Raw genomic sequence first — 16,788 nt, forward strand, 5'->3', positions numbered from 1 at the left:
AAAAATATCAAGAAACAAAGTTCGAGTTGAGGGTCGGGTGTGAACTCTATGGTTTTCGGGGTTTTTATGGTTATTTTTTTAATCGTTTTTATCGTTAACTCGGTTTCCTTGGGTCTTTTCCCGTGTGTTATGAATAAATCTTCCTTTTTTGATACCGGTACTGGTTTTATTTTGTTGAATTTATCTGCAACAGCTTAAAGGCCGGTCCGTGAAAATATTGTCGGACATAAACCGGTTCTTGGCACAAAAAGGGTTGGGGACCGCTGCTCTAAAAAGCCCGCTTGGAAAATTAGCTGGAAAGTAAAGACTAAGTAAGTACGTGAACTCAAACGCATTTCTTTTCATTTCCGTTCATCTGAAAATCTGAAGATGTTTGGCCTCTTATGATAATTGGGATTGCCTGGTAGAGAGAATGAAACCTTTCCTTACCTAAAAGGTTACAGGTTAAAAATCTAACTATGTGTTTTTAGAGATTTTGAGCTTGAGTCTTTGAGAAGTGCACAAGATAATAAATGACTGTTGGCTTGTTATGCAACTTGGAGAGGAAACTCCCAATCAATTAATCAATTAGTTACAAGCAAAAATGCCAGAAAATCTACCTCGTTCTAAAACATTCAAAAAGTTCAGACGCCATAATCAATTTTGATGCCTTCATGTGGTGTTTCTTTCATTATGTCCACTTCCTACACATGCAGCAGGTTAGAAGTCTTTCAGAAATTTACCATGAAGACAGTTTTTCCTTCTCCAGGTCCTCCCTCCACCACAATCATCCCTCCTTTGGTCTGGGCCTGCTCCACCAAATCCACAGCGTTAGACAGAAGCTTCGACCTGCCAAAAAACTGCCTCTGCATCGCCTCCTGGTGGACCTCCTGCTCCAACACCTCTGATGCAGCCTCCTCAGCCTCCTGTGAGATGTATAATTATGAAGTGTTTATTGAGTCGATTAGTAAGGTGCAGCATTGAAGAAAATCTAAGAATAAAGATACTGAAGTGGATCATATCAGAAGATTCTACCTCTACAAGCAAAATCAGAGCTTATCAGACTCACGTCGACAAACAGCTTTTTGACAGCCATCCAAAGGTCCTCCAGCACAGCGTTGCCAAAGTCCTCCAGGTTTTTCAGATATGGTTTCCCATCCACAACGCCTCCCCACTCACACGAATAACTATACCACAGAGAAATTTAGTGAAATGTGACTTTTTCAGGACTGAAAAGCAGGAACAAAACAAGTTAATTTTCTTATTAAATTTAATTTAAATATTTAATTTATCCAATAGAGATCCGAACAGAAACCTGGACATTTCCAGGCGACTCTGTTCATATAAAAGATGTCCTTTATGACTCTAATTTGACAATAATTAACATCAACACATCAAACTTATTAGTTATTTATTATGGTCTGTGGGGTGAGACACATAAATAAGTAAAATACAACTGGTGCAATTTGCAGACCTTTTCCCTACCTGCTCATCTTTTAAGGCTTTTAACTTTGGTACAAACATAACATTTAAGACCAAAAAACAAAAGCAGAGAGCATACAGTGAAAGAGCATACTTTTAAACTACTTAGATTATGGCTTTAGTGCTATAAGCATGATTGAGACGACTCACTTTTCTGTGACCTTGACATCACCGGACAAGAGTCTTCCCTTCAGAGAGGCCATTTTATGTGCAGCGTCCGTTGATTCAGGAGCAAAATGTGATCTCCAAGCCACAGGAACTGAACTGAACACCAATAGAAATACTGGATAAAGTAATGTGATGCATTTCTGCTATACTGCTGTTGGACTGCTATACTTAAATCAACTCCCAAAAAACAAAAACCCAACATGTATAAAATGTATAAAAACATCAAATTAAAATATTAAAATACATACTTGATGATGTTCGGATCTCTAAAGTAGCAAAGCATTCGGTGGTGTGCTACGTCGGGATAAAGAGCCTGAAACTGACGGATTTCCATCTCTGTGATGGACAGACCTGCTGGGGCTGAGGCCAGCTGCAAAGAATACATTATTCATCTTTCATTTCAACTCAGATTTATAACTTAAAACAAAAGTCATCATTAAATTTAGTTTGTACATCTTAACATGTCAGGTATGTGACACATTTATTGTTATGCTTGATGTTTTTGTCTCTAATGTTATATGTTATGCACTACTACAGCACTTTAGGTTTCTTAACCTTCATGTAATCACTAATATGAATGTTCACGCGTTTCACAATAGTTATATAAAGTTATTAAACACCTATCGAAGTATCTATCATCAATGAAGTTAATTACTGTGCTAATTTATCTCCTTGAGCCTGGTTCTGCTTGAGATTTTTTCCCTGTTAAAAGAGAGTTTTTCCCTCCCACAGTCACTAAGTTCGTCCTTGTAGAGGATCAGGTGCTTGTTGGTCCATCCATCCATTTGCTTCCGCTTATCCCTTTCAGGGTCAGCTGGAGCTTATCTTAGGGCAAGAGGCAGGGTACAGTCTGTCACAGGGCTAACACATAGACAAAGACCTCAATTAACCTAACCCCACTAAGTGCATGTCTTTGGACAGTGGGAGGAAGCCGGAGTACCCAGGGAGAACCCACGCAAACACGGGGAGAACATGCAAACTCCACACAGACTCTACCATTGACTGATGGTAGAATTGAACTCAGGACCTTCTTGCTGTGAGGCAACAGTGCTAACCCCCGTGCCACCGTGCTTGTTGGTGTTTCTTTGTAATATTTTAGGGCCTTTACTTTACAATATAAAGCACTTTGAGGCAAACTGGTTCTCACAGAGACTGCCTTTATAATATGTTGCTCTTGTTATCTAAAATTTAACATCTAATTTTATATGTATATAAATATGGCATAAAGTAAGTTGTTAGTAAGATAGTTGGTACCATTTTCTACAAATGTTATAATTCATGTAGGCAGAAGTCTGGTTGTTTAATGTCTGGAATATAGGATTATAATTTATTCTTGTATTGTTAGACTCAACTGTCATTTCCTTAATTATTACAAAGATTTCTTGTAAAAGATCATAACTTAATCCATTTAAGTTTAGTGTCGGTGTGACAGGTTTGGTCAGAATATTTTTCTGTTTGTTCTGTACTTTCCAGTATTTTCCCGGTCACATTTACAGAGCTTGTCCTGTTACGTCTGTTCCATAAGTCTTACCCAGCTGTACTGTGGGAGGTCTGGTAGGTCAGGTTTGGGGGGCACCTGACCGTATCTCTCCCCGAGGATTCCCACCAGCATCTGGCTGCGACACACCTCTGACAGGCATAACTCTGAGGCCCGCTCAGACTCCTCCTCTGTCACACCCCAACGCAGTTCTACCTCTTGCAAGTAGAGGCAGTGTGGTGCAGCGCGCCGGCGTAGCTCTGGGAAGACGCTCCGCACCAAGATGTCGCGTTCAGAGTGCATGTCTCTGAATGTGGAGGAGATGAACACCCGCACACCTTGCCATCTGAGGATGGAGGGAGGAACTACAGTTAAACTAATGAGGAGAAATAGGGAGGAAAAAAAACATCTTAAAATGTAAAACATACCTTAATTTTGGGCTTGTTGGTATTGAGACCAGATTGCTCGTGGTCTGAGAGTGTTGACCCCCCTCTGGTGGAGGAATGTTATATAATTTGTCCAAATGCTCCACGTGATCGAGCAGCCTGGAAGATCCTCTCTCTGCCACAAACCTGGTCAAATAGTGAAAAAAAGGATTGGGGGGGAAATATTTATTGACTTTCTTGATAACTATAAACTTTTGTTGTATCCATACAATAATATGCAGCTGGTCATCTTAGTTTAGCGACAACTAGAAACAAAGGAACACTAAAGGCAGGTTCTGTCTATGGGAGGGGCACACTTTCGGTGTGACCAGCTGCCCCTTCCACTTCATCACTGGACGTTCCAGTGGAAAAACCTTTTTTAAACCTTATATTCTGTCATTACATACAATAAAAATCCTTATAAGCTTTGTTAATCTCATCCAAAACTTATAAGGATCCTTTTAAATTGGTTTAACTGCTGAAAACGTGCAATTTTCACATCAGGATGAAAATAAAAGTTCATTTAACTTATGCTTCCTCGAGGTGTTTCCAGATGCCTGTGATGTGGCAAAACCTGCTTCCAGAAGCACATTGACAAACCTCATTGACAAACAAGGCTAGCTCTGTGGTCGGCATGAAGCTGGACACTCTGGTGACAGTGGCAGAGAAAAGGACACTAAAAACAACTGCTGGACATTATGAACAATGCTGGGCATCCTCTGCACACGGCCATTAACAACCAGAAGAGTCTGTTCAGTGACAGGTTGCTTCTCCCCAAGACAAGAACTAACAGACTTAAAAACCTTTGTCCCACACGCCATCAAACTGTTTAACTCCTCTCTGGAGGGGAGAGGGAGGGGAAACAGGAGGACAAAGGAGGGGGGAACAACTAAGCTGTAGTGCCTCTTCACCTCACTGTGCAATACCTTTTGTGCAATACTTTTGTTAATAGTCAATGGTGCAATAGACCTCAATACATGAAATGTGCAATTCACTTGTATTTTTATTCCTATTTATTCTATTTATCCCCTTCGTATATTTTATTTATATATGTCTCTGTATTTATATATGTGTGTGTGTGTATATATATATAATATTCTGTAACTGTAACTTCTGTCGGTGCTGTGCTTTTGGAAACCGAATTTCCCAGAGGAACCCACCCGAGGGATTAATAAAGTTTTATCTTATCTTATCTCTTATCTTCAACAGTGAGTGCTCAGTACAGGTCCTAGCTGGAGTTTTATGATGTTTCTTCCCATATATTTTGCATCTTTCCACTGTAACTCTAATAATAGTGTTGAGATAATGGCTTAACAGAGTAACCTGCTGCTATTATTATTAGTTTTTCAGGACATTAAACAAATGTGATATTACATTTTACTCAAGAGGCTCTTTTTCTCCAGCTTCGTGTTAAGCTAAGCTAACCAGCTGTTGATTCCAGTTTCACACTCAACCAAAAAAATATAGAAGTGGCATCAATATTTACTTTCTTGCCACAATGAAACCAATCATATTGGCTAAAAGATGAACGATGACTAAACATCAAGTGAAATAAACGCTTGTTGTTATCAATATTATTATAACACCTTACTGTGCCAATGGATGCAACATTTATATCGTTTATATGAATAATAAAAAATTATGCATTTTACCTCAGCACCTGCTCACTGAAGCCTGTCAGCACTATGTGGTTCCTGTCGAGGGTTTCTGAGTTTCCATCACTAAAACCAAACATTGCAAATTATTGCATATTTGAGTTTTATCATCCCAGTGATGACCGTTTTTGCTGTTCCTGACAGAACAGCAAAAATAAATAAAAACAAACAAACAAACAAAAAAACCACCATTACCTATCTGAACAAATGTGCACTACAAGGGAACTGCTGTTTATTTCCGTCCTGTAGTTCCTGATGACAAAGCTGACTTCTGTACTTAGCCAGGACTCAGACAGCACGATGATGTTGCTCACCTGAGGTTTCAAAAGTATTTAAGTGAATTTAAGAAAGAAACTTATGTGAGTGAACCTGAAAAGCAGGCAGAAAAACAGTACTGTGCCACCTTCTTACAGGAGCTGTAGATACTCATCTGTGCCATGTACAGGCACGAAAAATTCTGCAACTGTAAAGCTCATGACCCATCCAGGCAATGAAAACAGTAACTTAAGTCTATTATTAAAGCTGCTGTTTGCGAGTGAAAGGAGTGAAGTTAACAGTAGGGATACAGCAGGATTATTTAAAAACTAATCATATTAAATATTTTTGTTATAAAAATAGCTCAAAACGATATGGCAGAGAGTAAGAAAATACAGTTCAGAGAGATGTTAGTGAAAGCGTGAAACAGAAAACTGAAAGTGTAGGTGAAAACAACTCCTGTGTTACACCTCTGCAGGCAAACGCATCATCACAAATTACACATAAAAAAAACTAACCTTTTTGCTCTTTAATATTCTGTCAAAGTAAGCTGTGTCACATTCTTCAGAGTTGTCTTCATAAATGTTCTGCAAAAGAAAGCAAACTTTATAGCAGTTTGCACAGTTGTCCTCTATCAACAACTATAAGTATAGTTTACCATGCTTGGTTTAAGAACAATACTAATAGCAATAATCTTCATTTCTCAAATCAAAAACAAATAAAGATTAAGATGCTATAACAGAATATGGACCTTTATTTGCTTGAGCACACTTCTGACATTTTCCAACAGGACATCAGACTTCAGCTTTGCTTCTTCCCACTGATTGGAATAAGTTATGCACAACTCACAATCCTCTGTACTGCTGGAGATCATCAGAGCGAGCAAAACTGCAACCTCTATCTTCTGTCAAGATACATGATAAATAAATGGGTGGAGAGGTTAACAGGCTCCGTCATTTTAATATACCAAACTTTTTCCAGACACAAAAAAATAAATAAATAAAAATATAGGGAGTTACACTTGGAGTGAGTTTGTCATGATCCTCGATATTCGTCTTCCTGCGTTTCGGTTTTGGGTTTTCTGCCTCTTTTTCTTCATTTTCTTGTTCCTCTGGGTCAGGAGGCAGGCAGAAGTCCAGTTTCTTGATCGCAGACTGATCGTAATAGATGCCCGGAGAGAGCAGGATAAGTGTCCGTCCAGGGAGCGGAGGCACGTTGTGACGACAGGAGATCTGAACGGCAGTTTCCAGAGCTTTACGGTAACGGTCCAACAGTGCAACAGTGTAGTTCCTCTGACTGCACACATACAGAAAACTTTAGTCTTACACTCTGTGCAGATTGATTCTTTTTCTCACTACCAAATACATTTTAATCTGAACCGATCTGCAACATAAAAACATTTTCGATGTCATTATAAGCAGTTTTGTGGCAGTATATATTTACATTTTCTTCATGTGATGCTTTTGTAACCTGTGCATCACTGCAAAAGCAAATTATATATAGAAAACATCCAAACAATGCAGTGTAAAGATTAGCAAACCAGGAATGTTTTTGTTTTTTTCCAAAATTAACTAAAGCTAAAAGGAAAAGTAATTATCACCAACTCAAAAATAACATTCACATACTTGGCTTTTATGAGCTGGGCCTTCTTCATTCTATACATTCGAGAGATAAACGGCACCCTGAGTGTCAGCCTGATCCTGCTCTTTTTAGTCGTTTCCCACGTCAGCCGCTTTAAGCGCTGGCTTTTGGGAATCTTCTTCAGGATGTCCATCAGGATCTTGTTGGCAGAGGGTAGTTGTTGCTGTACTGCAGAGGCTAAAAGAAAAAAAGATTGAAAGGAGAAGTGCTATGTGTGTTTTTTTGTTTTTCACAGATGTTTACACCTCATCTATGGAGGGTTACGTTTTATGTCATTTTGCTGACATATTTTAGTTTAAAACTGGTCACATAAACTTAGCAGAAAAAGTATGAAAATTTGTGTGGCCGATTAATTCTTAGTTGTAACAATGCTCTTGGCAATAAATCTTAAACTGTTGGAAAGCCGGTTTATTTCACTTTAAATGGTCCTATTTTTGTAAGGAAAACGTATTTGTGGGTTGAGCAGCAGAGTTGAGTAACCTCCCAAAATTTCTCTGCTAATCACAAACAGCTTATTCTGCTATTGACTCTTGCTTGGTGTAGTTTATTGGATTGGATGCCTGAAGTTGATTCAGATTGTAAACTCATTACTTACAGTCCACATGTTGCAGACATCAGTACAATTGGGCCTAACAGTAAAGGGCAGACATGGCAGCCCTCTCAGACTAGAGACTGGCTGTTCCCAATTGGCCCCCAAGACTGTAGAAGACTGCCTACAGTTCCTAGTGCTGCCAGGATGAGGAAACTGTCTTCCTGTGTTGTTGTCTTCTTGGGATGCCCTCTTCATGGCCCATCTCTGACATCCACCATTGAAACTTAGCCTTCAATTTGGAGATGGTCCTAGGGCTCACTTCAAATAATGCTGCAATTTGGTTTTGGGGAGTAAAAGCTTGAAGTTGCCCTATAGCACAGGCCCTAACCAGATCAGAACTGATATGAATTCAGCAATTGCAATTCCATTGTCAATATCAATTATCAATTTGATTTCTTAGTGATTTTCATTGGCTCTGCTTTGAGAGCCACCACCATCTCTAAGCAGTATGTCAAAGACATTGCATTTTTGCAAATAAATTGCATGCTCTGCGGTCAAATGTTTGTGAATGTTGGAGGTATTTGCTGTCTTCGTTGTAAATGGTGTTGTGATCATTATTTAAAAATGTAATGTATTACACATATCACACAGAACACTTTTCTTAAAAGTAATGCAGTGTGTTGCCTTCTCCTGTGAGCAATTAAGTAATTCATTATACTACTCGTTCCGTTACTTTCGTGCAACTTTCATGCTGAAACGCACTGTCACATAATAACCAGTTAATAGCATAAACCTTAGCCTAGAGCCCCACATACAAACACAAATCCCTATCCTAATAATGACACACATATGATTTTCTCTTAGTATTTAAATATGAACACAAAGCAATGATGAAAACCAGCAGAGATGACCACAGTAATTCTACTGTAGAAACAAAAACCAATAGAAAAGGAGGCTGAAGCCTTACGGCTTATCAGTGAACTTGTTGAAGTTCAGGGTCAGGCTGCTGGGCCTGTGTTGACATTCACTCAGCTTTAACATCACTGTGGGTTTTTGAATAGCTTAGTGTAAGCATGCTCTCAGCGCAAGTGCTTGAAATAAGTTGAGGTTCTATTAGCAGCATAATGCAGTTTCCACTTTACCATCGTGCTCTCATCCTTTTGTGCAATAAAAATAAAAGCAAGGTCCATATCTACGCTGCAGACTGCGCCAATCTTTTCCTTCTTAGACACATGAACTGAAATCAGCTGATAGCAGGGGAATTGATAGGCAAGCAGACTAACAGTTCCAAGAAATTGGACTACTAGGAACCGGTTCTTTACAAGAGCTGGTTCTTGTTTCCCATCCCTAATATAAGGTGCCAATTAATCACCTGATTGAACAAATTTCAAAACAAATTTCCCACCTGTGGGACTAATAAAGGTCATCTTATCTTATCTTGGCAGAGTCAATAGCAGTCAATTGGCCAAAAAAAAAAAAAAAAAAATCCCAAATATTCCAGCTGTGACTGTAGGGTCACCCCGCCTCCCCTCACATTACACCCAATATTTGATCCAAATTATACATTCCAATGAATCATCTAAATTTTAGCCTATTTGATGTAATATAGACTAATACTGATTTAATAATGAATATGGAACGTTTTTTGCACTATAGTGCATCTCACCCATAGCGTAGAGCTCCATGATGACTTTGTAGGCAGCAAGGAATCTAAAAGGAAACTGTCGGCTCTGAACAACTGCTTTCTGTAAACAAATTACAAACAGTTACAGAGAACCTGATGAGCTAATTTCAACAGCAAAACAATTTCACTCATCTTTTACTCGCTTTTTATATGCTTTAAAATAAAGATTTATAGTGTGTTTCACCTCATTGGTCAGTCTGCTGAGGATCTTGTTGTGATGAGCCTCACTGATGCCCTTAGTAATCATGTTCCTCAGATTTCTCAGCATGGCCATGAATGGAAGAGACTTGGTGTCTGCGAAGGGGAGACATTATCTGTCTGTGTGTGTGTAATCATGTTTATCTTTGAGTATTTGCAGGTTATGTATACACGCATGCTCTGTCTACTTTAAAGTCTGCTGTACTAAATATTAAATAACTAATTTAAACATAAAATTCATTGATGTGTTGTAAAGAGTGATTGAGGGCTTTTAACTTGAAGGAATGAACCTCTGAAACACACTGAACACACAGAGGGAAAGATGATGCATTTTTTTTTCCTATCATCATGTGCTTGGTAAAGTGATTCAGTGGTTGCACTGCTGTGGTCAACAAGCCCGTGCACGTTGTTCAGTTCAATAGAAAGCCTAAGCTTTTTGTTTTTCAGACCTATGAGCTTCTCCCAGGTGGCGGCCTTGTTGCCCTCCATACTGAGCAGCCGTTCCCACGTCTGCGGCTCCTTAAGTTTCATTCGCTGCCCAGCTCTCTCCCTGTCCCACACGCCTTTCATTCCACTGTGTGTGAATGCCTTCACATCAGCTGGATACCTGATGACAACAAAAAACACTGCATTTTTATATGCACCTGATTTCTACCTTCATTTCTCTAAAGAATAAATATCAAAGAGGGTCAAAACAGGAACTCCAACAAAAATGTGCTGCATTTTACAAAGAATTGAGTACAAATTCATTTCTCTGAGACATACCAGCTATCTTATAAATTAGAAAGGATAATGCACCTCTAGTGCAAAAAAAATGAAAACACTGCATACATTTATATTTTTAGCGAGACTTTAACTTCCTATCTCCAGCATTTATAGCCAGTACAGAAAGATTTTAATAAATGGTTCTCGAACAGATATGATGACAAGCATCTGTAAACATACAACTAAACAGATACAAGGTGTCAATCACCAGAAAAAAATTAGGACTTGTGGACGAAGCATAATTAAACAGCATGAGAATTACATGTTTTTTTTAATGTGCTTATGCAACGTGAAAGGAAACAAACTCTGAAGCACAATTCTGCAGGTCTTACTTTTTCCCCAGAATGGCCATAACGTGTTCAGCCGGTTCTTTGATGTGAAGCCTCTTGATCATCTTCTTTATGCTGAACTCGCTCTGCTTCTTATCCACCACCTTTAACTGCAACTGCATCCAATCACAGACACAAATAAAGCAGCCATAGCCGACGTTTAAACAAGAGTAGAAAAACGGCTCTTCAAGAGAACAAAAGCAATATTAAAATGATGAATGAGTCATTCATTTTTTCAGTTGTTTAGCAGGAACTTTTTCAACTCAATCTGCACTAAATGATCTCACAATCTTGTCCTTTCTTTTTATATTTTAGCACTTTTCCCTTTAGGTCAGAAAAGACTTTGCTTAATCTATGAGATCCATTACGTTTATGATTAAGCCCATTGCACAGAAGCTTGCAGCAGCAGGTGCACATCCAACCGTGCTCAGCAAAGACGTGTAGAAAATTGACATAAACAGCAAAATATAATTATTTACACGACAAAACGAAACACACATTTTAGTTTAGTTTTCACTCATAAAATCATAAAGGTGCACACTACTGGAAGGCTAGAAGCTGCAATTTCTTAGTAGTTAGCAGATTTTCATGATAAGAACAACTCATACTCTCTCTGAAACAAGTTGTTTTAGCTCTTCTCATTTTAAGTCAACTTTTTCCTGATTGGTCGTTTGTCAAAAACTGGTTTGAACAGCAGGTGTGTGGAGCTTCTGTGCTCAAGGCAAAAGGCGGTACAACTGCGTGCTAGCAAGCAAGTAATATGCCTATTACAGTAGTTGGTAACATGAATCATTGTGTGATGCTCAAGATGATTTTCACTTTAAAATAACTCCATGGAAATTCTAAAGAGTTACAGCCCACCGTAGTGTTCCTCTCACTGGATTGTGTTTGGGGGGTTTGGTTGAAGCATGACTCATAAGAATGGATAATTGGTTGGTTTAGGAAGGAAGAGTGAGCCACCGGCACAGGAGAGACAGAAATATGGATTAAGTAACTTTTCCCTTGTGCTAGTTTATTTTCCAGTGAATGAATGAATCTGTATTTTGTTTTAATTAATTGTTTTATACACACAAAACTCCATATACATATTTCTATATATACAGTTACTCTTGAAAAAGCAGGATGTTGTCTCCTCAAAAGTGTAGCCTTTTCTGCTAGTCACTGGAGCACAAGCACTATGACTTAAATATAAAACATTAAGAGAAAATAAAGTTCTGGGCCTCACTAATTAGTAAAGCCTGGTTATATCCTTGTATATATGACAGGAAATAAGAACGAGCATAATAGGTCTGTTTTAAGAAAGCACTTCATTAAACAGTAACTAAAAAAAATAGAAAGACAGAAAGGAACTGAAAGGAAGCGCCTTATTTAGTGACACAACAGTAAAGTGTATTGACTTACAAAGTTCTTCAGAATTGATGCATTTGATCTGACCAAGTCCGCCCACTCCTTGATCTGTTTATCGGTTGGCTTCTGGAAGTCACAGATGCCATAATATGTGTGGTCAGATACAGATATTTAAAGCATGTATGTATAAGAAGTGAATTTAGAGTCAGCTACACAAACACAGAAACCACAAGCAGTTTTTTCTGGTTGAGTCAGTGAGGCAGAACAAAAACAAAACAATAAAAGCAAAGTGTTCATCTCTAGTACTAAAGTTTTTTCCCCACTAAAGAGGTGGTGAAATTAGTATTACTTGGTTAGGCCTTAATTTCCACATTGAGACCTTAAAAGTTTAGGAGAGAACATAATCACTGAATGTGTACCTTTGCTTTGCGCTTGTTGCGGTTGTGCTTACAGCGGTGCTTGCGTGTGTTGTATTTGGCCAGCTGATACTCGCTGAACTGCTTGAACTTGTCAGCCATCGCCTTCTTCAGGCACATCGGCAGAGAGCGGCTGAAGCACTGGAAACATCAGATTGTAGTGTGAAGACAGACTTGGTACATCCAGATCGTCCAGACCGTACAACAGATAATCATTATGACTTACTGTACTGTAGATTCTGACTATTTCCAGCCAATCAGACGGCAGCTGTACAGCAGCACAGAAGTATCTGCGGACATGTGGCTTGGTGGGCGGCAGGTTGGCAGCCAGAGCCAATAAGAAGTTCGCAGTGATCCGAATATTTAACTTCTGTCGAGTGTAAAGTGCCACCTAGATTGGAGCAGACAGACCATATAATATATGACATACATGATTATGTGTACCATTCATTAGCTGTGCTTACTCTCATGACGCACCACTTTAAATTGGTTATTTGAGAATACCTGATGTGTGTGCATCAGGGCTGAAAAATTAAGCAAACACCAAAGTGGAAAACCCCCCCAAAACTGCAGTTCCCTCAATGAGCCCTTCAGCCTGGCTCCAGAAGCAATTCACTCTCACTAAAAAAGCTCAACTATTAGCATTAAAAAGTAGGTTCTGGTCTCTATGAGTAATTTCCTTCTTCATAACAACTCTAAGAGGGGTGATATTTTTGTTGCTGTTGTTTTATAACTCGCTCGTTTTGATAGAGTTAGGGACGTGGCTAATTTAATCGACAGGCAGCTAAAACTGATTGTGCTATCCCTGACCTCTGATATGAGTGATTAAACTGGATTTTCTACTGTTTTTACCCTGTTGGACCCTTTGGGAAATTTTTTATGGCTTATCTGATTAAAACACAACATGTGTTCAGTGGGTTCATAGTTCATCTTGAAGATATATTGGTAAGACTTACAGTTAGGTATGCAAACATAGACAGCTATAGCTGACTGCCATCTTCTAAGTCTTATCTCTGCTAACTTAAGCCACTGAACTGGACTGCTCTACCATGTTTTGCTGCTGGAACTTTGAGCATTGTTAATCACATTATCTCACTAATAATACAGCTTGTTCAGCGAAGCTGAAAGGAGAAGAAGTGGTCAAGGTAGATGAGTTTAAATACCTGACTTTAACCATCCAAAGCAATGTACAGTGCACAAGAGAGGTGAAGAAGAGAGTGTAGGCAGTGTGCAGTAGGTGGAGAGATGAGTGTTAGGAGTCGTTTGTGTCAATAGGATAGCAAGATTTATAAGATGGCAGTGAGACCCACTATGATGTATGGTTTGGAGTCTGTGCCACTGACAAAAAGACAGGAGGAGTGCCCGGGATGGACAGGATTAGAGATGAGTATATCAGCTGAGCTGAGCAATTTGGAGACAAAGTTAGAGAAGCAAAGCTGAGATAGTCTGGACGTGAAGAAGAAGGATAGCAGATACAGTGTACCAAGGATGTGCAATAAGCAGCTGCCGTAAGATTTGTGAATGACGTGAAGCAGGACATGGGCTGGTGTGACTGAGGGGGATGCTAGAGACAGGGTGAGATGGAGGCAGATGATCTGGTGTAGGAGGAGGATATTTCTTTTTCAGTTTTGATCAGTCTGATTTTAGCATCTGAATGCTAACAGTATAGTCTTATCTGTACAGTTTTTCGATGCAGTTTGCAAACCAGGTTGTTACCTTTAGTTGGTATTTCAATGCTCTATCCTGTTGTCCAAATGGGATCATTTCTGGCTCTAAATAGTTAGCATGAGTACAGTGAAATAGTCTATGAAAATATTCTGAACATCCTAGAAAGTAAAGCTCTTGTTACATGTTGGGCACACCTTAATGCAAACTGACAATTTGCATGTTGGAAGCTGTGTGACCTTGTGATAAACCATGTTATTTTTTTTATCTTGGGTTGAACTAAAGACATTCATAAATTCAACCAACAATACAGGCTTGTGGGAATTAATTGGTCTGGAAAGTCTTTGCAGATCTCCTCATGACCTACATGAGGAGACTGTAAAAGAGTTAGCTAATTTGCATGTAGCTACTAATGCACTCATTTATAACAACACATTTGTGCAGGCAATATTTTCCTGAAACAGAGCAACAATTTAATATTGCCTGTGATATATGCAGTCATAGTAGATTTATCCCGTTGTCACATGGTGTTGAGTGTTTATCTGTTTTGTTTTTTTAAAATTTGCTTTTCTACCACATTGACATGATAATGGAGTCCTGGTGGAGTTAAAATATTAAAAATTTAGTTCCCATGCATACCTTCAGAAGAAACTGTGGGTCATAGGCAGAAATATCCTTTGCCAGGTTTGTGATTCTGGTCCAAACACTGTCCTCTGAGTCCCAGTCCTTCTGGCCTGGAGTTGTGCTCTCATTGACCAGAGAGCAACATACAATGTTCAAGAGGAAATACTGAAGGACAGACAAAGACAAGGAGTCACTTTAATCAGCACCCAGGAGTTCAACACAAATAAATTATTCTCTATAACCTTTTTGTCTTTCAGCTCCTCTTCGGCCTTCTCGTTTCCTCTTTCGACCTCTCCAAATTCCTCCTGTCTGACAACCTCGGTTTGTTCAAATTCTTGTTCCATCAACTCTGTTTCCAGTACAGGCAAGTCCATAGTTTTCTCAGCATCAATTTCTTCAGCCTCATTATCTTCATCCTCAGAAATCTGCTTGTGCAGAACAAATTAAATTACAAATGACATGCAACAAAAGTTTTAATAAAATTTGATGTGTTATGATTTTATGTTTAAAGAGGAATGAGGAATATCTCATGTACCACACTTGTTTCTTCAAAACTGAAAGGCATCACTTCAGATATCTCATATCTTTCATCTGGATCCCCTCCATCATCCCTTTTCTCTTCTTTACTCATGAGATCATGGTGGAAGAATGAAGGAGTTTGAGCAAAGTTAGTGAGTAGAGCACCACTGGCCAGGGATGTGGGGAGCAAAGAGTCATTAGGGACTGAGGAGGTCAAGGAAAAAGAATGATGAGATAAGTTACTGTCTAGGAGCTTGTTCTGGGTGCTTAGGAGGGGAGAAGTGAAGGAGGCTGCAAAGGAAGAAGTGGAGAGAAGGGAGGATGAGGTGGAAGATAGTTTGGAGGGTTGGAGAGAGGAGCAAGAGGAAGGCTGTGCTGCAAAATCTATGAGTGGGGAGGAAAGCTGGGGCATTATTGTGGAGGTTTGAGCTAAGAACTTATTCTCCAGACTTGGGGGAGAATAATTTGAAGTCAAACTTCTCCCACATGTTGCCTGCTGCTGCTTCTGCACTCCTGGGGCCAGGCTTGCTGACTGCAAAGTCAGAGCACTCATCTGCAGAAAAAGAGATCAGAATGTCAAAAGCCACTCCTCTCCTCTCAGTCACAAGCCATATAATCCTAGAGAGCACAGAGTATTGAGTGGCAGGATTCCTTCTACTGTTTGAACAAGCACTGTTTTATTGTATCTAAGGGCGTGAACCATATTACAGGAACAAAGTCTGAAAACATGATGCCCAACAGACTGTAGATAGTGTCATTGGGAAACATACAGAATAATGCATGAATAACATACAGAAATGTGAACAAATATAAATCTGTCAAATATAAATACAAATATAAATGGGCCTTGAAGCAGACCGCAAACGCAGCTCGAAACTAAAGTAAAACTTGCTAAACTGACACATAATTGGGACTACGACGTTTAAACTTGGTGCGGTGATCTCCAGAGTTTGTTTTGGATTAAAACAAAACAAACAAAACAAAAACAACAACTCATGTTATGTCATCGATTTGACAATTATCCATGTGTAAACAACAAGAATAAGGGCAGTAAAATCAGCCACCAAAGTCAGAAATAAAACAAACACTGATATAAGTTATACGGAAAGAACATTAGCTGCAATGAATGAACTGCCAAATGCAAACACAGCACAACATTTGCAGCTGAATTCAATATGGGAGCAAATGTTTCGTTCTTTGCAGTGACTCAAGTTTTCATAGGCGTGGTTAGCTACAAGGACGATTGCTAGACACAGGAAACTCACCGCAAAACCCACAATTTCAACTCCGTGGGTAGAGAGTTTGATATACAACGTTTCCGTCAGACGTTATTTTCTGTTTCGAAGCCCCTTCAAGTCAAGAGTAACCACTGATTTCCTGTAAACGGCTGTCATACAAACACCTGTCCTGTCAGCCGGCTATCAAAAGACCAGTGATTGGTCAGAATACTGTGTTCGTAATACGATTTTTTTTTTTACCGTAATACCGGACATATGGGTGTCGACCAGAAAAGAACAACTGTCACGCGCAATAAATTCAGATATATTTATTTGAAAAAGATAATAATCTTAGATAAACATATAACACCATAAAACATATCTAAGCTGTTTAATGTTCAAATAATAAA

At 39.1% G+C, this 16,788-nt stretch overlaps 1 protein-coding gene across 2 annotated transcripts in view; it reads right to left on the reverse strand.

The window, feature by feature from the left end:
- The window catches only part of tep1 (telomerase-associated protein 1), a 38,849-nt gene that overhangs the window by 21,897 nt on the left and 164 nt on the right, over positions 1-16,788 (reverse strand). The window contains exons 1-23 of one of the 2 annotated variants that reach the window (XM_080907602.1): positions 16,427-16,741; positions 15,178-15,714; positions 14,885-15,067; positions 14,658-14,807; positions 12,580-12,744; positions 12,357-12,494; positions 11,992-12,063; positions 10,594-10,706; positions 9,946-10,103; positions 9,483-9,592; positions 9,281-9,359; positions 7,067-7,259; positions 6,461-6,737; positions 6,193-6,345; positions 5,960-6,028; positions 5,382-5,500; positions 5,184-5,252; positions 3,535-3,678; positions 3,161-3,452; positions 1,878-1,999; positions 1,612-1,725; positions 1,049-1,166; positions 723-905 (exon numbers count right to left, since the gene is read on the reverse strand). In XM_080907602.1, coding sequence (XP_080763728.1) covers positions 723-905; positions 1,049-1,166; positions 1,612-1,725; positions 1,878-1,999; positions 3,161-3,452; positions 3,535-3,678; positions 5,184-5,252; positions 5,382-5,500; positions 5,960-6,028; positions 6,193-6,345; positions 6,461-6,737; positions 7,067-7,259; positions 9,281-9,359; positions 9,483-9,592; positions 9,946-10,103; positions 10,594-10,706; positions 11,992-12,063; positions 12,357-12,494; positions 12,580-12,744; positions 14,658-14,807; positions 14,885-15,067; positions 15,178-15,714 — 3,558 coding nt within the window. In that variant the 5' untranslated portion in view covers positions 16,427-16,741. Of the gene's footprint in view, positions 1-722; positions 906-1,048; positions 1,167-1,611; positions 1,726-1,877; positions 2,000-3,160; positions 3,453-3,534; positions 3,679-5,183; positions 5,253-5,381; positions 5,501-5,959; positions 6,029-6,192; positions 6,346-6,460; positions 6,738-7,066; positions 7,260-9,280; positions 9,360-9,482; positions 9,593-9,945; positions 10,104-10,593; positions 10,707-11,991; positions 12,064-12,356; positions 12,495-12,579; positions 12,745-14,657; positions 14,808-14,884; positions 15,068-15,177; positions 15,715-16,426; positions 16,742-16,788 lie in introns of those variants that run through there. The other variant, XM_080907603.1, reaches the window with a different exon arrangement.

The sequence above is a fragment of the Rhamphochromis sp. 'chilingali' genome (assembly GCF_963969265.1).
Source record: "Rhamphochromis sp. 'chilingali' genome assembly, chromosome: 16".
Lineage (NCBI taxonomy): Eukaryota > Metazoa > Chordata > Actinopteri > Cichliformes > Cichlidae > Rhamphochromis > Rhamphochromis sp. 'chilingali'.